A 23,653-nucleotide genomic window follows, 5' to 3' on the forward strand; every position below is an offset into this window, starting at 1 on the left:
AGGCAGGTCGTAAGAGGGACCAAGACAAACCTAACCTGTGCTGCCCTCCAAGTATCTCAGGGTCAGCTCAGCAAATAGTGAGCCCTAACTGTTCTGTGGTTAGAACGTAGCTTCTGTCTGTTAGAAGCTCCCAGGGCCCTGAGCAGACGGGTACAGATGTTTACAGCAGAGTGGATGAGAGATGTGGAATATACCAGGTGCTACGGGCGGACAGGATTTCCCAGAGGGAAGATGGGGAAGGGCTATTTCAGCTGGGTCTTGAAGGATGAATGGAAGTTCTCCAGGCAGAGAGAGAGGGAGATGGCATTCAAGGCAGAAGAAGCTTGCCTGTCTAGAGGTATGGACACCCCTGGGCAGGTTCAGATTCAGGGAGTATTATGGACTGGTGGGAGAGCAAGAGCGGGAGGCCACCACGGCAGCCGAAAGAGTCCCTGGCTGGCACCAGATTGCAAAGGGTCTTCTGTTTTAGATGAGGGCAGTGGGCGGCCGAAAAAGATGTTTGAACTGGACGGGACGTGACTGAGAAAAGATAACACGTGCTGGGGAGGGAGGATGGGTGGGGGTTGGGAGGAGACGCTGGGATCAGGTTGACCAGCTACCAAGGGCAAGGCCCTCTGTTCTACGGTGGCATTTCCTAGATGTGGCTTTGTAGGTTGGGGCCTGGCTCAGCCTGGGAAACAGGAACCTGTGGCCTCGGCCAGTCATGACTCAGCGCCGACAGAAGAAAAAATAAGGATGGGTTTGGGCCTGGGTGGGGCGCTGGGGCTGTGGCGTGGGGCTCTGGTGCCAGGCTGGGATCCAGAGAGCATTTCAGGGGTCCAGGGAGATGGGGCACAGATGGGGATCCGCGTGCCTGGGCCTCCCTGCTCTACGGGAGAAGACAGCCCTGCCTGGGGGCTCTGAGATTCCAGCCGCCCACTGGGGAGTGGAGGTGGGAGGCTCCTCTGAGCCTGTCTGCTCCTTGTTTCTTTATTTTGCTCACACCCACACTCACGTGACCCTCATCCAGCGTGACCCTGAACAGCCGAATCTTGGAGGACAAAGCTTTTAAAGCCATTAAAACAGGCCGTGCCACCAGCGGATAAGCCTCGAAATGAAAAAAGGGAGGGCTCTGCCCAAGCGACAGGGTGAACTGATCCGCGCCCCGTCAGGTTATGGGTTGGAGCAGAGTCCAATTGCTAGTAGGAAGCCCTGGGGTGCATGGCCCTCGAGCAGCCTCAGGCCCCAGGGAACATTCCGGAACCTTCCCAGCCTGACCTCTTCCCCTCTCCTTCATCTCGTGTCACGTTGCAGGATCATCCTTCTTTCTGTTCGGCCTTTGTCCTCGGCATCTGTCCCTCATGTCTGCTAGAGATGCTCCTGAATGTCTCCTTCCCCCATTCAACGGTTAAAATGTTCAACCTTCCTCTGCTGTGCCTCTGATAGAATATGTGTTATTACAGAGAATCATCCCTGCGACATCTCTCAGGGACACGTTGAGGACAGATTAGGAGGCTGACAAGATAGACCTTTTAGATGGAAGACCCCCAACCTAAATATGATGGGGCCCCTCGTAGGTAGGTAACGCCCCCTCTGCCTTCAGCCCAAGAGAGCCTGATTGCCAGTAGGCTATGGGGGGCGGGGACTCTCACCATCCTTCACTGTGTGATGAGGATTGCAGAGCAGTCAGCGTGCTTATCTGCTTCCCCAGCCACAGACACATACACGTGGGGGAGAAGGAAGAAAAGCCCCAGAGCACTCAAGCATGACATCAACAGCGAGCTGTTGTTCAAATCAGTGACGGCCCCAGCAGCCCCCTGTCGTGAGGGACGAGAGCTTCTGCTCTGGGGCCCTGTCGACCGAGGGCTCTAGCTTCACTCCTGGTCTTCCCCCTCGGGATGGAGTCCGATGCTGTACCCAGGGCTGGGATCATCTTGCCCCTCACCTCCCACCTCCCTGCTGCCCCTTGTCCCCTCCTTAGAGCCAGGACAGTCTTTCGGGGACTCTGCTCACCTCTCTGTCTTTGTTTTGCAGTGATCAGGGCCAAAGCCGTCAGTGAGAAGGAGGTGGACTCCGGGAATGACATCTACGGCAACCCCATCAAGCGGATTCAGTACGAGATCAAGCAAATAAAGGTAACGGCGACTGTCCCTGGGTTGCTCCATCGGGCAGAGCTGGGGGAGGTTTGGGAGCAGGGCCGGGGACCAGGCGGGACTGTCCCACCATCTCAGTGCACCACTGGGTCCCTAGAACTCGGTCCAGCCACCTGTGAGGCAGACAGCTAGGAGCAAGGGCATCAAGCCACAAGTGGATCTGATTTTCCTTAATCTGTAAATGCTGAGAAGTCGTGTGGGCATGGTATGTTCCCATCAGCTAGGTTATTTCAGAAATGTGTTATCTTCATTTTGATGAATAAAAATCAGTGGCAGAGCCTCAGCCTTAAGTTACCAAGTTCACAGCATCCGTGGAACGTTCTGTGAGTGCCTCTTCACCTCTCCATGGCGGGTTCAGAGGCAGCGGGAACTTGGCTGTTGCCTCTGGGAGCCCACGACCAATGTGAGAGCAGATGACCTAATTCCCCCAAACTGCGGGTGGACTCTAGTCTTGCCTGGTTAGCTTTATGTTCTAAGAGGAGGGGGGATTTGGAGAGAGGAGGACTCCTGTGGACAGGTGTGCTGGGACAGCTTCCTGAGAGAGGGGAGTTGAGGAAGAAACAGACATGGCAGCCTGGCCGGTGATGGAGAAGATGCTTTGCTGGGGGAAGGGAGGGACGGGAGGCACTGGGGGCTGCAGACTGAGAGGGCAGTGGCATTTGTTAGGTTTTCAGGATGGTGGTTGTGTTCAAGGTCATATGGCAAGGAGCCCGTATTTGGGAGGGAGGGAGGGAGGGGAGGACGTGGGGAGGAGGTTGGGAAGACAGGACCAGTGCTGATGGAAGGTTATTGTTGTTGACAATAACTAACTTGGTCTATAAGAGGGAGGAAGATTCTAGGCTCCAGCTGGAGGGACAGCTTTTCGACCTGGTTAGTAGTTGTGGCCATCCATATTTAATTTTGTTACAAAAATAAAAAATAGAACATAAATGTTACCAGAAGGTCAAAGAAATGCTTAATCATTGTGTCTATGTCATTTAAAGAGGTGACCCAGTGTCTCAGTGCCTACATCTCTATTTATGAAGCAGGAAGGACAGTTATCTCTGCTCTCACCACTCATTGAGGGGTCGTGAAAAGGCAGGTGTTGACAGCAAGGAAGCACTTTCAGCCCTTTGGTGACAGACGTCATTTATAACCTTTCTTGGCATGGGTTGGGGTGTAGCTCTTGCAAAGCCGGTGCATCGTGACATTGGGATGACCAGGTTCCATTTGAGTTTGCTTGTTGAAACTCTTCCCCCCAAAACCAAACAACGCTATTAATCTCGGTTGAGCCACAGCAAGAGTCCTGATGCGGTTCGTGTGGAATCGTGGAGCCCGCGTGTCTGTGATCTACAGCCGTGTTTAGCCTCCTCTGTTGTGTGGTCCTGGCGCATGCGTGCGCTCCCCTTTCCATTACCCCCACCCCCGCTCACCCGGCTTCCAGCAGCCTGCACCCCCAAAACTGGGGTGGAGGGCAGTTCTCAGTCCACACTCAGGCCCCCGCCTGCCACTGTCCCCGATGGGGCCGCAGGAGCTCCCTGGCTGTGGCTTTCTCACTTCCTGCCCGGGCACTGGAACAACACACCCCTTCACCTGGGCAGCAGGTCTGTTCCCAAGAGGCTGTAAGAAAATCACAAGTTGAAAAGTCAAACTCCACTTGCCCAGGGAGTTGCATCCTAATTGAGAGGTGCCTCTCCGCTCTGGTCCCCGTCAAATAGCCAGTGCTTAAAATTCCTGAAAATACACAAAAGTGGTGATCCTCCGTGATGGGTCAGAATCACCTGGAGATACATAAGCCCCTCCCAAGGGGTTCTGAGATGACCTCACAGGTGGTAGGGAGAGCAGGTGTATTATCTGAGGCGGGTCCCTCTGGATGACATTCTCATGCCCAGCCTGGTGACAACTGCCACACTAAGCAGTAAATCAGAGTGACTCCAGGGAATCCTGCGCATTAGGAATGCTCGTCTTCTAATCTGTCTCACTGGTACATCTCCATCCCCTTTTCCATGTTGGCAGTACCACGGGTGCAGGTTGGGGCGCCCCGCCGTGTTCGGGATGGGAACGTGGCTGTGCCGCCCAATTCGTTGACATTCCTCATCCTCCTCTTTCCAGATGTTCAAGGGACCTGACAAGGACATAGAGTTTATCTACACGGCCCCCTCCTCTGCAGTGTGCGGGGTCTCGCTGGACATTGGAGGAAAGAAGGAGTATCTCATTGCAGGTGTGTATGTGGATATGGGCATGGAACGTTCTTAGAGACCGTCCAGGGGCGGGGAGGCGGGGCGGCTCGAAGTGGAACAGAGCCCTGACGTACGCACAGTGCTATTCAGAAGTCTCAGGGATTCCCTGCCTAATTCCCGTCGAGAATTAGTGAATTTTCTCCTGTCCTCGGCATTCCCCTTGTTAGAATAGTGGAACCAATGTGACTTGATGGGAAGGAACAAAGTAAACCGGTATTCATAGGAAATTTGAGGTCAGGTGGACTCAAAGAGGTGAGATGCCCGAAGTGCTCAAGCCTGGACAGGAGGCGGGGAAGGAGAGTTGAAACCTCATTTTAAATCTCTTGATATTATTATGCTGTCTACTCACCTGCTGCTTTGTTCATCGTATCCCTCTTTTTTTACTGTGATAAAATATATATAACATAAAATTTACCATTTTAGCCATTTTTAGGTGTACAGTTCAGTGGCATGAAGCACATTCACATTGTTTTACAACCATCACCACCATCCGTCTCCAGAACTTTCATCTTCCCAAACTGAAACTCCATGCCTGTTAAACTCCCCCTCGCCCCAGCCCTGGCGATCTCCATTCTGCTTTCTGTCTCGGTGAACCTGACTCCTCTAGGGGCCTCATAGAAGTGGAATCCTACAGCGTTTGCCCTTTTGTGATGGGCTGATTTCACTGAGCATCATGTTCTCAAGGGTCAGCCATGTTGCAGCAAATGTCAGAATTTCCTCCTTTTTTAAGGCTGAATAATACTCCGTTGTATGGATAGACCACGTTTTGTTTATCATTGCATCTCTTTTTAAAATTACATTCTTTTATTCTTACATAAAATGATTTCCCTTTACTTCTTTCTACTGCCTCCTCTGCCTACCCACCTAGGCTTCACCCCCAGAGTCCAGAGCAGGTGTCCTCACAATCAGCACTATTGACATTTGAGACCAGATCATTCTTTGTTGGGGGGCTTTTCCTATGCATGTAGGATATTTAGCTACATCCCTGGCTTCTACCCACTAATTGCTGTGACATCCTCCCCCCAGTCGTGGGGTCTCCGACATCACCAAATGTTCCCGGGGCGGGGGCAGAATCACCCCGAGATGAGACCCCCCCCGCTCTAACAGAACCTCCAGTGATGCCGTAAATGCTGTATGCCCGTGCTGTCCGGTATGGCCGCCATGTACCACACGTGGCTGCTGAGCACTTGAGCTGTGGCTGGTGCAACTGAGGGGCTGGGGCTTTCATTTTACTTCATTGCAATTGATTTAAGTGTAAATGTGAACAGCCATCTGCAGCTGGTGGCCCCTATTCTGGCCGGTGCTGTCTGGGTCAGCTAAGGAACCTCACTGTCCGATTCTAGGGAAAGTAGGAGTCAGATCACAAACTTAAGAAAAAAGAAGAGACAGGACACCTCCCCGAGACCGACATCCTATTTTGTTCCCAAAATCCCAATTTAATCATAAAATTAATTCCAAATCCAAATCTCCATGATTTGGGGGATTTTCTTCCATCCAGGTTATTTCACATATTTCAACACATGTTTAGCAGGTGCCCACTAGGTGCCTAGCTCTGTGCTCGGCATGGCAGGAGGTTCAGGAGGAGAGATCCTGGGGCCCTGCTGTCAGGAAGCCCATGTTACCCACCCGGGGGGGACAGGAGAAGAAGTTAAAGAAAGTAAGATAAGTTTCACATGTGGGAAAATGTGAATAGTGAGTGAATGCTTAAAAGGTACAAAGAGGCAGAGACCCTAGCAGATGCCAGGACCCAGAAGATGTAGTGTCGGGAGAAGGTGCTGACCTTGGCCATGCAAGGGCGGTGCTGCAGGGAAGGAGGTGCAGCGGGGCCAAGGAGGCTTCTGGAATCTCTCCTTGGACAAGTACCTCCATCCCTTCCACAAAATGCTCACATCCAGCACCTGCTTCCGTGAGTTTCTTTGTCATTACCTCAAGACTTTTGTCCCTCTCCTTGGGGATAATGGGAGATTTTTTTCCTTCCTTTATAGGCCCTTCTGAACTTCCTAAATGTTTTATTTTGAGCACCTATTATTTTTTAACATCTTTCTTGAGATATAATTCACACAGCATACAATTCACCCATTTAAAGTGTATAATTTAAGGGTCTGGGTGTATTTACAGAGGTGTGCAACCATCAGCACAGTCAAAAAGAAACCCTATACCTTTTAGCTATTACCTTCCTAACCCCCATTCTCCCCTGACCCCAGCTCTCAGCAACCACTAATCTTTCTTTGTAGATTTCTTTACTCTGGACTTTCTTATGAATGGAATCATGTAACATATGGTCCTTTGTGTCTAGCTTCTTTCAGCATAATGTTTTTTAAAGTTTTTAATGTTTTTAATGTTTTGTTCATGTTGTAACCTGTATCAGAACTTCACTCCTTTTTATGGCCAAATAATATTCCACTGGATGGATGTACTGCATTTTGCCTATCCATTCAGCATTTCTCCTATCCATTCAGCATTTCACTGGGGTTGTTTCTGCCTTTTGTCTATTATGAGCAATGCTGCTCTGAACATGTGTGTGCAAGTTTTTGCCTGGACGTGTGTTTTCATTTCTCTTGGGTAGATACTTAGGAGTGGAACTGCCGGACCTATGGTGACTCTGTGTTTCACCATTTGAGGAACTGACAGACTGTTTTACAAAACAGCTGCACCATTTCACATTTGCAGTATCTACTGGTTTTACAATAGGAAAGATGATATCAAATGGAGAGAAGCAGATGAGGACAAAATCACAATGCAGAGAGCTGACAACCTGACTGTGACATCACAGTAGCACAGGAAATGGCACTGGCGGAGACACACCTGGTTCAGGGACCTTATCGCCCTAGCAAATCAAAGGCTTCTAATTTTCTGCGTCCTTTTTTTGTCCTTGTCTCTAACACCCTTTAAAATGAGAGCCTCAGCCGTCCTGCTGGGTCTCCACACTGCCCTCTAAGGGCTGTCTGGCCAAACTGCAGAGCTGCTGAAGCCCTTATTCAAGGAGGGAGAGCCTGCATCCTGTCGTGGGCGGCTCCTGGTGGAAAAGCGACCTCAGTGTGGGCTAGGACCTGCTTCCAGACATGCCCAGCTGAATCCTTACCCACTCTGAGGCTCTGTCTTAAAGGCCTCTACATCAGGCTTCACCAGCTCCCTGTTAATAGAAATAGCTCCCTTTTCCTGGAGCTGACGTTCTCCAAATGCTTTCCATGTGGGTTCCATTTAATCCTCACTACCCCCTATTATGATCCCCATTTTACAGATGAGGAAAACTGAGGAGTAGAGGATGGAGCCGTGTTCCCAGGTCCCGTGGTGTGTGCCTGAACCCACTTTCGCTTTCAAGCCGATTGTTAAACTTTGGTTGATGTCATGGTGGTAGCTTGAAATTGGCCAGAGGGGGAGTATTTACACCACAGAATTAGGGCAAATGCTACACACCAGAGCTTTTCCTCCCAGGAGAGCTGCTGGTCAGGCGTTTCTCAGCACACCCCTGACAGCGTCACACTGCTGGGGAGTGGTGCAATGGTGTATCCAGAATTTAGACCCTGGTCCGCCTGACCCCTGGGTCTGTTACACTCTGCTTCTTCCATCATTGGTCCAGGTTTAGAAGTCTCACTCCCCCAACGCCTAACCCAGCAGTCCTCCACACGCACTGCTCGTTGGAATTCCACAGGGAGTCTGCAAAAATCCTGATGCCCAGGCGGCACCCCAGACCAATTCAAGCAGAATCTCCAGGGGTGGGGCCCCAGCATCAGCATTTGTAAAGCTCCCTAGGAGAGTCCAGTGTGCAGCCAGGACTGAGAACCTGCCCTCCTCTGGGTCAAGGCAGACCTTTTGTTCCAGAGGTGCCAAATAGCCAGTCTGCACACACTCAGGAGAGCTGAGCCCCAGCAGCCATGGTTGGTCACCTCCCTCAAGGTCAGTAGCCTCTGGACATTATTTCATCTCCTGGGGCCCTTCTCAGTCAGTCAGACCTGCCTCTTGCCCCGAGAGTCTGAGGAGCGGGGCACCGCCCTTTATTCCACGAGATGGGTGGTCCAGACCATGGGGCCCTTTGGCCGGATCTTGGGGCAGGACGGGGAGATGGCTTATGTCCAGCAGTCAGGACCCCCAGCAGTGTCTCCGCGGAGCGCGGGGCTTGGGTCCTGTCCCGTTCCGCTTACCCCGAGAGTGCAAGGAAACCGCAGGGCTGCTTAGCAGGTGGGTCCAGGACAAGAGTGGAGGTCCACGTGGTGGCCGCGTGGTGATCGTTTTGCTGGTGGTTGCTTTTATTTCTTTTGGGGGACGTGGAGGGAAAATCAGCTGTGCTCAGACCCTTTTCGGAAAGGGAAAGACTTCATGTCCAAAGGGAGCATTGTGAGTCAAATGCAGAAAGCCTCAGAATTTCAAGTCACTCGTGATAACATTGATATTTTTCCCACGCGGAAGCTCAGCCGTTCATATGTGCTATTTAACATGTAACATGTAGTGACCTGTGCTGCTCCTACCACAGGCCCTTTCCATTGTCCCCAGGCTGAATGAGAAGACAGTTATACGAGTAATTGCCACACACATTTCAGAAGCTTGCTACACATGAAACCATCCAAATTGTAGCTCCACTTATAATAAAAATTAAAAACACTTGAAGAGGAATTCACGTGGTAACTGTGTGCCTATCATCTTGACTACCTCACATTTAGTATTGGAAGGAAGCAAGTGACATGGGACACATTTTAGTTCCCTAACTGGCCGTGGAACATAAGATTAATAAAAGGCACTTCCACTGGCGGCTGACTCACCCCATTACAGAGGGACCTCTCTAATCTGACTTCCTTCCCTGGCTCAGCGAGACAGCTCTGGAACAAATCTGGTGTTTAATTTCTAAAGAACAGACTCTAGATCTTGTTTTCCTGAAGTCGGAATGGGCTAACCAAGAATCACGGGGCACAGTAAACCACTCAGCCAGCGCTGGCTGCAGCCCCACGAGTGACCACATAGCCTGGGGCAGCCCACCTCCTCCTGGGCTGATGAGTCAAATTCACATGTTGAGTTGGCTCCTTGAGACGCTTGTGTTCAGGAACTGTTATGGAATCGGCCCTGTAATTTTCTTCTACAGTCCTCTCCTCCGGAAGGAAAAATAAACATACAACCCTCAGTTACAAATTTTAATTAATTCCTGTTTTTCTGTAGCCAAGAAAGACTTTGCTTTTTTTCCAAGGCAGACAGATGCTCACGTGCCCAACCAAGTCTTAATTACCTCTGCTGAAAGGGATCGCCTTTTAATATTCTGAGATGCTACACCATTTACACGTGACAGTTAAAGCTCATGTGAGCCCAGTAACTGGGACCACTGAAACTATACAATTTCCATTTCATCTCCATGCCCTGCCTTTGTCCGTTCTCTGTGGAAGTTTGAATTGGTGGTGAAAAGATTAAAGAGGAAGAGAGCAAGAAAAAGATAATGAAGCACATTGTTAGAACAGATACCCACATCATTGTCAGCAGACATTTATTGAGCCGTTACTATGTGCAAGGAACTATGGATAAAAATGGATTAAGACACAACCCTTACCCTTCATGTTTATGAGTTGGTTAAGGAACAAGATACGTAAGAAAGGCAAAGAACAATGTGAAGTGGGATATTGGTGCCAGTCACGTGACGAGTGGAAGTTGCTACGGAAGTCTGGAGGGAGGGGCTAGAATGAGTACTCAGCCTGCCTCTGATGAATGACCAGGCTGGGCAAGGTAGTAAATGCCAGAAGAAACCAGGCTGTGGGAAGGAGTTACTTGCCATCTGTCCATTTTGCTCCTCATCTATTCTGAACTCATAGAAAATAGCTACAGGCCTAGAAAAAAAAAATAGCTATTTTTGAAGTTTAAGGCCACCCAGACGTATATTTTTTTAGTTATTAGGATCAGAATGAATGCTACAGTAGTCATTCTGCTCCTTGATCCTTTTCTTTACCTGGAATGTCATACAACTCTAAACAGATAACAAGGAAAAATAGAGCTCCTGAGGGTAAGAGGAGTGTTTAAAGAAGAAGTAAGAGCATGAGAATTCATATCTGGGGACTGCTTCCTGCCACCTGCCCAGCAAAGGGTGGGCAGGTGGCAAAGGATGTCACTGGTGCCACTCACAGCCTCAGGCAGCCCATCTTATCTTTCCCCTGGCAATAGATTTCTGTTTCACTTCCTCCCGACGGGGTGCAGTTGACGACAAGCTGCATCAGCGCTTCGCTGAGCTATGTTTCTATTAGCAGATTGTTCGTGGCCAGGGCTATGCCTGAGATCATTAAGTCGGATGCACTGCAGCTTTGTCAAGCCGAGGTGCTCAGGGTGCAGCCCGGGGCTCCTGTCTGCTTCTGAGGGAATTGCGTGTCGCTCTCTGCCAGGCTCTGGTGTCATCACTGGGCATCTGTGCCTCTTGACAAGGTGCCATTGTAGCAGGAGGGACAAGATTTTAGACGACCTCCCTGGCCCTTGTTAGGATCTGTCAGTCACCAGAATACACTGGCTTGTCTTTTTCTCCTGCTCAGCTAATGCCCGGGCTGTCACCAACGAGAACTCTTCACAAAAGGAGGAAGGGGGCTGAGTCAGGAGCCTAAGGTACCAACAGCGTCTCATCATCCCCAATAAAAGGAATTCAGGGCAGATTTCTGATTTTATAAAATTCTGTTTTTACTGTTCATAACGGAACAACCCAGAATTACAAATTCAACATCAAATGGAGGAAATGCTTAGGAATAAATATTTGGTGGAAAAAAACCAGGAAACAATACAATCTACGTACAACATGACCTTTTGTGTGTGAATACGTGTGCATAAAAGAATATTGGAAGGAAATGCATCACAATTTAGCTCTAGGCAATGAAAAGAGAAAAGTTTTTAAAAATTATTTCCTACCTTTTCTAAGTTTTCTACAGTGAGCTTGCATTCTTTTTATACTCAGAATAAATATTCCACGGTGTATGAGTGTGCTTGGGTTGCTACAACAAAAACCACAGACTGGTTAAACAACAGAAATTTATTTTCTCACAATTCTGGAGTCTGGAAGTCCAAGATCAAGGTGTTGGCAGGGTTGGTTTCTTCTGAGGCCTCTCTCCATGGCTTGTGGACGGCCACTTTCTCCCTGTGTCCCCACATGGTCGTCCCTCTGTGTCTGTCTGTGTCTAATCTCTTCCTCTTATAAGGGCACCAGTCCTATTGGATTAGGATTCACCCTAATGACCTCATTTTAATCAATTCTTTAAAGACCTTCTTTCCTAATTCAGTCACATCCTGACGTGCTAGGTGTAAGGGCTTCAACATCTGAATTTTGGAGGGGACACAACTGAGCCCACAGCACACGGTACCGTCAGAACTGACCCTCCCCATGCCCAAGCCGCATTCAAATGCAGAAGGATGAGAACCCATAACTTGTCCTGAGCTTGGTGACCCCTGTCTACTCAGGAAAGGCCGAGGGGAATGGCAAGATGCACATCACCCTCTGTGACTTCATCGTGCCCTGGGACACCCTGAGCACCACCCAGAAGAAGAGCCTGAACCACAGGTACCAGATGGGCTGTGAGTGCAAGGTAAGCCACCACTACCTCCTCCCAGGCTTCGCCTCATCACCACCTCCTTCAGGTGGGTGGACTGCTGGGATTTGATCCCTGGCTTTCCTGGGCCTCTCAATCCACGGGGTCCCAACTTAGGCCAGGGCTCTGGGGAGGTGTGGCCTACCCACAAGTGAGGATGTCCAGCCAGGGACATTTGGGAGGTAAGGGGAATCTGGCCATGTGGCCTATAGCTTCTAGGAAGGAAGCCTTCTAGGAGGAGGAGTTTTGTGGGGAGAACATGGTCCTAGGGGTATCTTTCTACAAATGTGCAAGTGCAGAGACTTGTGTGCCTTGTGAAAGAGTGTCCCGGGTGCTATGCTTTTGCCAACATACCAGCCATTTCCATGCATGGGTCCGTGTAAATGTGGGGTCTGTGTGCTGAAGCCCCAGCCCCTCTTCTTAAAAGCGGCCCAGAGGTTGCACCAAACACAGTTACAGCGGCGCTAATGCTTAGAAGCAGCCATAGAAAGTGAGACCTCCTCCACGGCCCGCAGGCTCCCATCCTGTTGTCTCCTAACATATCAGCACTGCCCTTCCCCCAGCCCCAGCACAGGATGCGAGTCTGGGTCCAGAAGATGCTGGCCCAGCGCGGCCCTGTGCGAGGCTGCAGGGATTGGCCTATGCCGGTTGGCGCTGCTTGTGCAGCCCTCCTGCCCATCCTGGTAGGTGGGCCCTCCTGTCCTTCGCTCATTCAGAACGTGAATTCTGACCTACAGCTACACGTAAGTCCAGCAAACTCCTCTGTGCCTAACATGAAGTTAAGAAACAAGTTCCTCCTTTTTCTTTGCTTGGCCTGAAGGTTTTCACCTTCCTGTGAACTCAGGTTCTTTTGCCAAAATGCTACTTGCCAATCCCCTCTAAACCCATGTGTGCTTGGGAGCAAGACAACGTCCTTTTAATTTGATTTGAACCTATCCAGTAGATTCAAGACCCTTTATTGTTATTATTGTTGTACTCCCAGGAGGGCAGGGCTGAGCTGAAGCCAGTTTGTCATGCTCAGAGAAGGTAGACCAGATGGCCCAAAATGGAGGCACGTTTACAGTAGCTGGGGGTGCAGAGACAGTGTACTGTCTCACCCTGGGCAGGCTGCCTACTACCATTTGGAGAGTATGGGGCTCAGGAAAGGCTACTGATGGAGCAGGTTGGACTCCAGTCCCAGCTACCTCCCTTCCTGGTGCACTCGCTTGGTCATTCATTCTGCAAACTGCCCTTGAGCACCTTCGCCAGGTGCATTGCCAGGTTCTGGAGATGCCCCCATGAGTGGCCTTGGTCCTTGACTGAATCCACCTCTGCGTCCCCCTTCCTAGATCACGCGCTGCCCCATGATCCCGTGCTACATCTCCTCTCCGGACGAGTGCCTCTGGATGGACTGGGTCACGGAGAAGAACATCAACGGGCACCAGGCCAAGTTCTTCGCCTGCATCAAGAGAAGCGACGGCTCCTGTGCATGGTACCGTGGAGCGGCACCCCCCAAGCAGGAGTTTCTGGACATCGAGGACCCGTAAGCAGGCCACCAGCACCCCTGTGGCCAATTGAAAGCCTCCAAGAGTTCAGACTGGTCCAGCTCCGACATCCCTTCCTGGAAACAGCATGAATAAAACAGTCATCCAAGTGGGTCTAAATTAGTGTGATTCTCCTCCCCACCCCCGTTTTCCTTTTCAACATCGTTGTGGGTCTGGAGGCAGAGGTGGGTCCCATACCCCACCCGCCAGCCTGGACACTGCGCAACTTGGTCTCCCATCCTTGAGCGCGGGCAGGGGCAGGATGCTCGGGCTTCCCTCCCAGGCCCAGCCTTGGCACTGTCACAAACGCCGAGCAGGCAGCACTTAAGGGTCCCCCAGCCTGGTCAGGGCAGAGCCTGGAAGTGTGCATTTTGCAGAAACTTTTGAGGGTCGTTGCCAGACTGTGTAGCAGGCCTACCAGGTCCCTTTCCTCTTGAGAGGGGCATGTCCCTCAGTTCCTGCAGCTTCCACCTCTGGCCCTAGGGTGGCAGCCCCTGCCCCTTGTAAGTGCCCTGTACCCCCGCAGACTCCCCCATGCCCACCACGGACTCCCAGTACCTGTGACTTTTGTGTGTCTGGGAGCAGCCCTGGATCGGTGGCTTGCTCTTGACGGAGCCCCAGTTAATCGTATTAATCTGCAGAATTCCATCGGGAGCCTCCCTCCCAGGCCCCGTAGCGATGCTGGGACAACGAGCTTCAGCTCCAGCCAAGTCCTTTGATTCCCATCCCTGGCCCCCAACACACACCCCAGCCCTTGGCGGAACCTGCCACGTTCTGCCCTGGGGCAGACATTTGCGGGCGCGGGGCTTGGCTGCCCTTGTAGTTCCTTCTTGAGCTGCTGAGGCCCCTCACTCCCTGCTTCTCTTTCTGGCCTCTGGCATCCAGGTGGAGAGGCACGAATTTGCTTGGCGAGGGGTTGTGTGTGGCTGGTGGCATGAGCTGGCTGTGCCGTCTGCACATCCTGAGGACATCAAAAGCTGGGTCCCGCTCTGTCCCCCAACATGCCTCAGAGGCCCCCAAGCAGGTGCCAGAGGTTTAGAGTATGACCTCCCTCAAACACTGACCGTCACTGTGCCACGCGGGGGTTCCCGAGAGTGAAGTTAACGAAGCGTAGAATGAAGTCTTCCCCAGGGAAGGACGGATTTTGGAGGGAGGTGGCGTCAGTAAAATTCTCATTGCTTTCTGGGCCTCCAGGACTCTGTGGCCAGCTTTAAGAGACATTCTTCTAAAGATGAATTTTTAGAGAATATGTGAACCCAAATTACAGGTGTACCCACCTCTGTTATATTTCTTGTATTACGAAGATCTCTCAGTTAAGAAAGTTCATAGGGAACTAGGGAACCTATCTGTTCCCTAAAGGTGATTTCCTGATGCCAGTAAAATGGGAGTTAGCAGAGGCAGAAATTTCTCAGTAACAGTAAAGATAATCTCCTTTTTCTTCCCACTTGTGTTCTAAAGATAAACTGTTCTGAGTTTATCATGCACACTATGCAAACACACACAGTGAAACTGAAGTCTGTCAGCCTGGGAGTGGTCCTTCTGCAGAATTCTTCCAAAGTCATCCTCTAAGCCTGCTCTATTCTGCGGTGACCCCAAAGCACCTGTAAGACTCCTGACCCCCCCCCCACCAGTGGCATGCAGCCCCCATGCCTACCTGGGACCTGGTCAGCACAGATTTTGATGACTCCCTTTCTAGGGCAGACTAGGGGACTCTCCAGGAATCCGGCCCGCTCCAAGGGCGTCTTCATGCTGTACAGTGATAGAAAGTTTGTAAGATGTCATAATGGACCAGTCCTTGTGATTTCAGTATATACGAGAACACCAGACCCTCCAATCAGTATAACACCCCACCCCCGTCTGCTTCCTGTACGGTGTTATCATATGTAACATTTACTCCTGTTTCTGCTGATTTTTTTTAATGTGTTGGTTTGTTTCTGACATCAGTTGTAATCATTCCTGTGCTGTGTTTTTTATTACCCTTGGTAGGGGTTAGACTCGCACCTTTTTTTTTCAAAGGTTTCTGCATCGTGGGAGCATTGGACCCAGAGTGGAAATGGCGCGGTAGCTAGCCTATGATGGTGATTCCTTCAGACCTTTTCTTCAGTTCCTTGAGTATCGTTGATTTTCCGTCTCCCATTTTTGTTCTCCAGTTCCAATTATTACAAAGCAAAGAATCTTTGAGTAGGTTGGTTCTAAAAGATGGCCTTTATATTCAGTCTACGCACATCAGTCTTGTAGCCATGCTGAGCAGAAAAAAAAAAGTCAAGATGAAGTACCTGGTGGTGGCCGAGAGAAGCCACTCAAATACCCTCAACAGTAAATAATTGCCATATATATATAGTTTAAGAAGGCTCTCCATTCAGCATTGTTTAATTTATATGTTATGTTCTAAGCACTGCTCTTTCCTCCCTCTATTCTTGTCTTCTGCAAGCAACTCAAAATATTTAAAATAAAGTTTACATTGTAGTTATTTCCAAATCTTTGCTTGATAAGTATTAAGAAATATCGGACTTGCCGCCGTAATTTAAAGCTTTGTTGATCTTGTTCGTTTTTGTTTGGATTTTTTCGTTTGTTTGTTTTGTTTTTTTTTTACTTTTGGGGCAATGTGATTTTGCTGGAATATGAAGTCTGAGACCTTCCTATGCTGGGAACACGTGAGAGTTGTTGAAAGTCGACAAGCAGACAGCGCATGTCTCCGATGCCTTGTGTCATTCTCGAGTGACCGCTCGGTCCGTGGACAGTAAACAGTATTATCAACGAGAACGCTGGCTCTCTGTGTGGTCTTGTCCGACGTTCCGAGCTGCCGCTTTCTAGGTTAGGAACAGGGGAGGGTGCGGCTTGGTTTATCCCCTGAGAAGCAGGCTTGGGTGCTTAGAGGCCTATGTGGGATGTGGCAGAGAGTGGGGCAGACGACAGTGAATATGGTTTCTTAAACTGGCCAAGAGGCAGGACGGGACCCCTTCATTCAGCACATACTTCTCCCTTTCTGTTATGGAGCACTTCACACACACACACACACACACACACACACACACACACACTCACACATGAAAGCAGAGCCCTGCAACCATCTTGCATCTTCCACAATGAACCCACCGTCTTTCTCCTCTGCCTGCACCCACTCCCCCAACCACCCTGCCTGAGATTATCAGGAAGGGAAGATTCCAGATGCCAAACAGTTTTATCTGTAAATGTTTCAGTACATATCTCTAAAAAAACAAGAACTATCTTTTTAATATTTATTTTTTGATTTGGCTGCGCCGGGTCTTAGTTGCGGCACATGGGATCTTTAGTTGTGGCGTGTGGGATCTAGTTCCCTGACCAGGGATTGAACCCGGGCCCCCTGCATTGGGAGCATGGAGTCTTAGCCACTGGACCACCAGGGAAGTCCCAAAACAAAAACTATTTTAAAAACATTTCCGAAATACTTTTATCACACCTTGAAAACATAATTAGAATCCATGAATGTCATGGAAGATCTAGTCAGTGTTCAGACATCTCTGATGGTCTCGTAAATGCTTTTTTATAGTTTGTTGTTTTGAATCAGGATCCAAATAAGGTCCATACATTGCAGTCGCTCCCTCAAGTCCCCTCCCCTGCCCCCCTGCCCTGCCTCCCTTCTCTCCCCCTCAAGCTGGGAAAAATGGTCCCATCATCATTCTTTTTTTAAACTAATTAATTAATTTATTTATTTATTTATTTATTTATTTATTTATGGCTGCGTTGGGTCTTCGTTGCTGCACATGGGCTTTCTCTAGTTGCTGCGAGTGGGGGCTACTCTTCATTGCTGTGCGCGGGCTTCTCATTGCGGTGGCTTCTCGTGTTGCGGAGCATGGGCTCTAGGCACACGGGCTTCAGTAGTTGTGGCACGCAGGCTCAGTAGTTGTGGCGCATGGGCTTAGTTGCTCTGCAGCATGTGGAATCTTCCTGGACCAGGGATCGAACCCGTGTCCCCTGCATTGGCAGGCAGATTCTTAACCACTGCGCCGCCAGGGAAGTCCCCCCATCATCATTTAAACTTTAACCGAGTCTCATATCACTGTGAGTCACCATATGAAAGTCCGTTCATGGTATGTTCGAACACGTGACCACCCTCTGGCCCACTTGTAGAATTTGTTATTCCAGGGACAAGCTGGAAGATTCATGTTTGCCATTTTCTGTAGCAGATCCCTAATCAGCAAGAACAAACTCATGGCTGCCTCATGAGGCAGTAAAGAGTTAGTGAGACAAAGCATTAAATGCCATCCACTGCAGAAATATCTGGATTGTTTTTTCCATATGATGAGATCTATGGGGGAAATGGTTCAGAGGCATATTAGAATAATATTGAATAATACAAACACTTTCTGTGTCATACAAATGACCTTACTTGGCATTGGTGCCCGTCCCAACCTGCAGACCACATTTGGGGTCTTAACACAAACGTTTCATTCATTTTATGTATTTAGGTCAAATGTGACTTTTTAAAAACACTTCTTGTGGAAATTTTCAAACATAGAAACACAGAGAATGATAAAACGAAATCCATGCACTCATGATCCGGTTTCAACAATTTTCCCAGTTTTCTTGATCTTTGCAGGCAGTTTTAAATCAGTCTGAAGACCCACATATGGGGTAACCAGATTGTTAGGGATTCTACCAGACACCACTGTTTCCCCCTCAGCCTTGCTCATTCTGTGAAAGAAGAGCAATGTGGGCAACTGAGGACAACCTGCTCTCTGGTCGGAACCCCCAACAGACACATGTAGGTTCAAAGTGGAAACACAGCAGCAGCCTCTGCAGGATCCAGTTCGCGAGACCACGATCGGGGGGCTGGGGGTCAGGGTGGCAGTGGAAGAACCATCAGGGCTGGTGAAAATCCTTCAGACGTGTGAGGGGCACTATCTTTTCCCTCCTAATTATTCCTGGATCTGTTTATCTGATCTAACTTAAAATCAAACCAAGATGCTGGAGCTGCAATATTTCAGTAGGGTCAGCTTTATCCTAACAGCGACGTGCTGTTGCCATGGTTTTACATTAAGACTTTCAAGTTCACGGACCGGTCTATCTCTGGCCTTGGGTTCAAGCTTCAAGCCGACCCACAGCTCACCCTGTCACAGGCAGTTGCCTTGAATCATCTCGCGGTGAAAGGCAGTGCTTTGATTTGGGGAATCATTTAGCTCTAATAGCAGCTTTTTTCCTCCAAGAAACAAATTGTGGGGAAAAGAAAAAAAAGACATTCAGAAACAGGAGATAATTCTGCATGTTTTCATTCTGTAACAACTTGGAGGAATGTTTCTTTCTAATTAAATGAAACAGTAGCGTGGACCAAATCCAAGTCGGAGTCTGCAGAATGGTGGAGTGTCACGTGGGGGTCAAAATCAGAGAAAGGGCGAGTATTACGGAGGATCTGAGGACAGGATCCAGGATGGGATGCAGGGGTAATGCTGCATACATGACCTAGAAAGAAAGCTGAAAGTTTCGTTTTTATTTTTAGGCCAATCAACATGTCCTTGCTTTGTCCTTTGAAGTGAAGTTGGGTGGTGGGGCTGGGGGGGTGGGCAGCAGGAACAAGATTCCAACCAGGGAGGCTCCCCAGAGACTTAGCCCCCAGCGTTTGTATTGGGTGCTGGTCAGGTTGGCGCCCTCTGCCCAGCGTGTAGCAAAACCCCAGACTCCCAGAGCAGAAGCAGGTTTCAACATCCACAAACAGTTGGGGCACGGGAGCCCCTCTTATGAGAAATCCACGCTCCCAGACCTCGGAAGCAGGCCTTCCGGGGGGAGAGAGGTCTCGGGCCTGCCATGATAACTCTTTTTCGCATATAAGTCCTTCCCGTCTTCTTCCATGATCTGTCTCCCGTTCAGGAGACTCCACTCCTAAACTCCCAGGGGCAACTGCTTAGGAAATCATTCTGATAAACCTAATAATTCCAGTCTTAGCTAACATTTATCCCACGCCAGGACTTGTGCTAAAGGTTTCACGTACATGACCTCATTTAACACCTGCCAACTCTGAGGGGTGGTCCTCTCACCTTCCCATTGGATAGACAGGGAAACCGAGGCCTAGGAAGCTTGAGTTACCGGTCACCCAGCCGTTCAGCACTAGAGCTGGGATTTGAACCCAGGCAGAGTCGGAATCCTGGGCCCGGCTCTTCAGTAGGACATGCACCTGCCCTACTTCCCCAGCCTCTCTAAGGACCATGGACGGAGACTCCAACAAGGACATGGCTCAGGTGGAAGCAGATTATCCTCTGCACATTGACGCCCACCCAGCAGCAGGTGGGGACCCTTTCCTTCCACTTGCAGGAAGAGCCTTGTAGTGGTTTGTTTTTATGTGTTTTTCCCCCCCCCCAGGACAAAGGCAAATTTCTCTCCCTTTTTCTGAATTTTGAAACAATGATAACAGCAAAATCCTAGTCTCAGTGAAGGCACTTGATCACACCACGATACCTTGTTCCAAGTTGTAATTTCTAAACTTAAAAAAAGAATAAAATTCAATTATCTGGGAAATTCATCCCTATGTGCTTTCTCTTCCAAACCAGGACACTTCTGAGAGAGAAAGCGGGTGCTGTTAACAATTAGTAGGAGCAAGAGGTGTAAAGCAGCACTGTCCTGGGCAAGCTGCTATGCAGTGTCACCCTGTCATTATGGGACACCTTCCAACCACACGAGGTATATCAAACCCCCTCTGCCGTATTCCCAGTTGCTAGGGCTCATCCTCAGATGCAGTACGCCCTCAACCCTGGGGCCCGAAAGCCTTATCCTACCTTCCTGTGATCTGAGAGCGAAGGTGTACCAGCTAAGGCAGCTCTGGATACCGTAGCAAATGAGCCCAGTATCCCAGGGACTAACACAAAGGAGTTTATTTCTTGCCAAGACCAATGGGGATGTTTGGTGGGCGCCCTCCATGGCTGATTCAGGACCTGCCTTCTGTCCCTCAATGTCCCTCACCACCTTCTGGAGCCTCGGATTCCTTGGTTTTCAGCCAGAAAGAGGAGGGAAGGAGGCACCATAGATTCTTAGCCTCTCTGGCTTGGGGGTGACATCTACCACCTCCACTCCCAGGTACTAGACAGATTGAGTTGCCGGTCAACCATTCAACACCATTCAACAGGCAGCTTCTGGCCATGGCCCCTCTGCCTCCACCCACCTGCTTCCCAGGCAGTCCCAGACATGGCTCAAGTGAGAGGCCTTGTGGGGGAGTTTGGGGGAGGCAGGCGGGTGTGCAGAGAGGTGTCATGAGAGCCGTGGGGATGGGGGATCTCACGGCTTCCGTAAGGATTCAAGCAGGATTTCAGTATTAGCAGGTGGGGAAAGCTGCCCTCAAATACACAGGGAAAATACACACCTGTGGCATTTACGCTGGGTGAGTTTTCTTAGCGAGGAAGCTTTGTCTGGGAGGGGAAGGAAGAGGCAGGCGAGTGGCCACAGCCAACACAGGGATTTAAGGCCAGCACAGGTTTTTAAGGTCCATTGGCTACTTTTTGGCCAAACCGCCAAACACAGGCCCAATTCCATTGCAGCCCATCTGCATGCAGGGGAAAGAAGGCCTAAAACAAAACTCTGGGAGCCCTGCCACATGGCTTTTCCTTGGTGAGTTCAACCAGACCCGGGTTTGGATCTAATTTGGCAGTTTCTAGAAACTGGAAATTGTCAGGGTTGTGTAGGCCCAGCAGGAGTGGCTCATAGGAACCAAAACTCACAATGACTGACGTAAAAGTCAGAAGAACAATGATTACTTTACAGTTAGAAATGTGACATATGTCTTTACAGAAATTAGCTTAAATCTTTGGTCATCTACAGGCTGTGAAACCAGGGGAGGGGTCTAGTCCCTTTTACCTCGACCTCCAAAGTAAGGAGCCCCCAGGTGTCTTCTGGGCAACAATACTGTTACTTTGTTAATGCACCTTTTTTTTTTTTTTTTTTTTTTTTTTTTTTTTTTTTTTGTTAATGCACCTTTTTTAAGGTAAGTTCTAATTTGATTCATTTTGGTTACAGCTTTATTTTTTTTTTAATTGAGAATACTTTATTCTTTCATCTTCAGTGTTTCTCCAGTTTCCTCTTTCAGGATTTAGAGATTATTCAATTGTCTCATCTCTAGCATTTTATTTGCCATTTAGTTGGATTTCACATTTATCCACAGTGCACCTCCAGCACACCGTGCTGGCCCAGGGACACACCAATGAAATGAGACATGGTGGGGGAGGGAGGAGAAGTCCAAAGAACATTCCAATTGAATGTATAAGTGGAATGTGCCGCCAGCCCAAGGCAACACCAACCTAATGGCAGGGATGGAGGGAATCCAGGAAGACCTCTTGGAGGAGGTGGCACCAGAGGAGGTGGTTGAAGGACAAGTGGGAAAGGGAATTTTAGGCCAAAGACCAACCTGAGCCTGGAGTAGAGACAGCCTGATTGGGGCCTGAGGGGCACTTAGATTTAGCTCTGCTGAAGGATGTAGGGCAGGGAATGGCTGGGGAGGAGGGGGAAAGGCAGGCAAAAGCCAGCCCCTGGGAGGCTATTAGAGACCATGCGAAGGAGCTTGGCTTTCCCATCAGCAGGAGGCAGGGGGCGGGGTGGACAGGAAAGGGTTTCAGACAGGAGTGAAATGGGTTCAGGTAGGCCTTTTAAATATATTATTCTGTTTGGCAGTTTGACCAACGGACTTGGCTCTATGCCAGTAACGCAGGAGAGAGCGGAGAGCGGCTTTACTTGGGCAATGGGACTGAGGGGAGGGAATGGCTTGAGGAATATTTGGAAAGTAAAATTAGCAAAATTTGTTGAGAATTTACACGGGCTGAGGGAGAGAGGGGGGTCCAGGATGCGGCCGGGCAGGTGATTGTTGGGGTTACTGTGTGCATCAGTCCAGGTCCAACCAGGAACTCCAAAACCACTCTGCACAGCCTTTAAAACAGCAGGGATTAAGGTAGGGATTGGTGACAGCCTGATGGAAGAAACTCCCTGGGAAGCCAGGAAGGGAACAGCAGGAAGCTGTCAGCACCTCGAGGGTGGAGGGGCAGAAGAAGGGGCAGCTCTCGTAGGCTGCCCTACCAGAGCCCAGGGAGAGGCCAGGTGGGAGGCTGCAACCACAGTGTGTCTCTCTGGATGGAGTTGAAGCCGCTGCTGGAAACTCCACTCAAAGCAGAGAGGGAGGGGAAGAAAAGGCCTGCTTCTCCTTTCCTCTGCCCACCAGTCTCAGCAGTGCCCCCAAGTGGCCGGACCCACTGGGAAACCAGCTGAAAAGGGCAAGGATTTGGTCTGAGCTCCAGCACAGCAGCCCAAGTAGGCAACAGGGCAGAAAGGAGAGGCAGCTTGGTGTGGGGCAGGGAGGTGGGGGGGCGCGTTTCTGGGCATGGTGAATTGCGAGGTGCTTGTGGGACACCTCGAAAGGACACCCCCTTCTGGGGAGGGGGTGTCCAGGAGGCACTGGACCCACCTTTCCAAAGATGAGGAGGAGAGAGGTCTGTGTTGGCACATTTGGAATTTACCAGCCTACAGGCAGTAGTTAGTTGCAGTGGTGACAGCAATGGATGTGCTCATAGGGTAAGTATGTTACATAAAAGAAACATTCAAATTATTTTCCCAAATGGTTGCATCATTTACATTCCCTGCAGTTTTACAATCTATTTGCTTCCACATTGTTTCCAATGTGTAGTCTTTTAGCTTCTAGCAGTTCCATGAGTGTGGAATGTTAAACTCATTGTGGTATTAATTTGCATTTCTCTGGTGACATTTGAGCTGGAGCATGTTTTAAAATTTTATTTATTTTATTTATTTTTGGCTGCGTTGGGTCTTCGTTGCTGCACGCGGGCTTTCTCTAGTTGTGTCAACGGGCTTCTCATTGCGGTCGCTTCTCTTGTTGTGGAGCACGGGCTCTAGGCACGCAGGCTTCAGTAGTTGTGGTGCATGGGTTCAGTAGCTGTGGCTTGCGGCCCTAGAGGGCAGGCTCAGTAGTTGTAGCTCCCGGGCTTAGTTGCTCTGCAGCATGTGGGATCTTCCTGGACCAGGGCTCGAACCCATGTCCCCTGCATTGGCAGGGGGATTCTTAACCGCTGTGCCACCAGGGAAGCCCAAGATGAAGCATTTTAGAAAAGACTTCCCTATGGGCCATGTGAACACACCTCTAGGAGATTCCACTTGGAAGCCTTCTAGGAGGGAATTTGAAAGGGGAGTAGGATGGGAGTGTGGGTGGCCAAAGGCTCCTCTCGACATCCAGGTCTCAGATCACATTCTCAAGCAGCATGCGGGCCTTTTCAGGCAATAGCTTT

The 23,653-nt window shown here is 49.8% G+C and overlaps 1 protein-coding gene across 1 annotated transcript in view; it reads left to right on the forward strand.

Annotated features, from left to right (window-relative positions):
• The window catches only part of TIMP2 (TIMP metallopeptidase inhibitor 2), a 50,571-nt gene extending 34,399 nt beyond the window's left edge, over positions 1-16,172 (forward strand). Inside the window, exons 2-5 of the mRNA XM_057535801.1 lie at positions 2,014-2,114; positions 4,224-4,332; positions 11,759-11,883; positions 13,215-16,172. Of these exons, the coding sequence (XP_057391784.1) occupies positions 2,014-2,114; positions 4,224-4,332; positions 11,759-11,883; positions 13,215-13,412 (533 nt within the window). The 3' untranslated portion in view covers positions 13,413-16,172. The remainder of the gene's footprint in view (positions 1-2,013; positions 2,115-4,223; positions 4,333-11,758; positions 11,884-13,214) is intronic.
• The last annotated feature ends 7,481 nt before the right edge of the window (positions 16,173-23,653 follow it).

Source organism: Balaenoptera acutorostrata, chromosome 20 (assembly GCF_949987535.1).
Source record: "Balaenoptera acutorostrata chromosome 20, mBalAcu1.1, whole genome shotgun sequence".
Lineage (NCBI taxonomy): Eukaryota > Metazoa > Chordata > Mammalia > Artiodactyla > Balaenopteridae > Balaenoptera > Balaenoptera acutorostrata.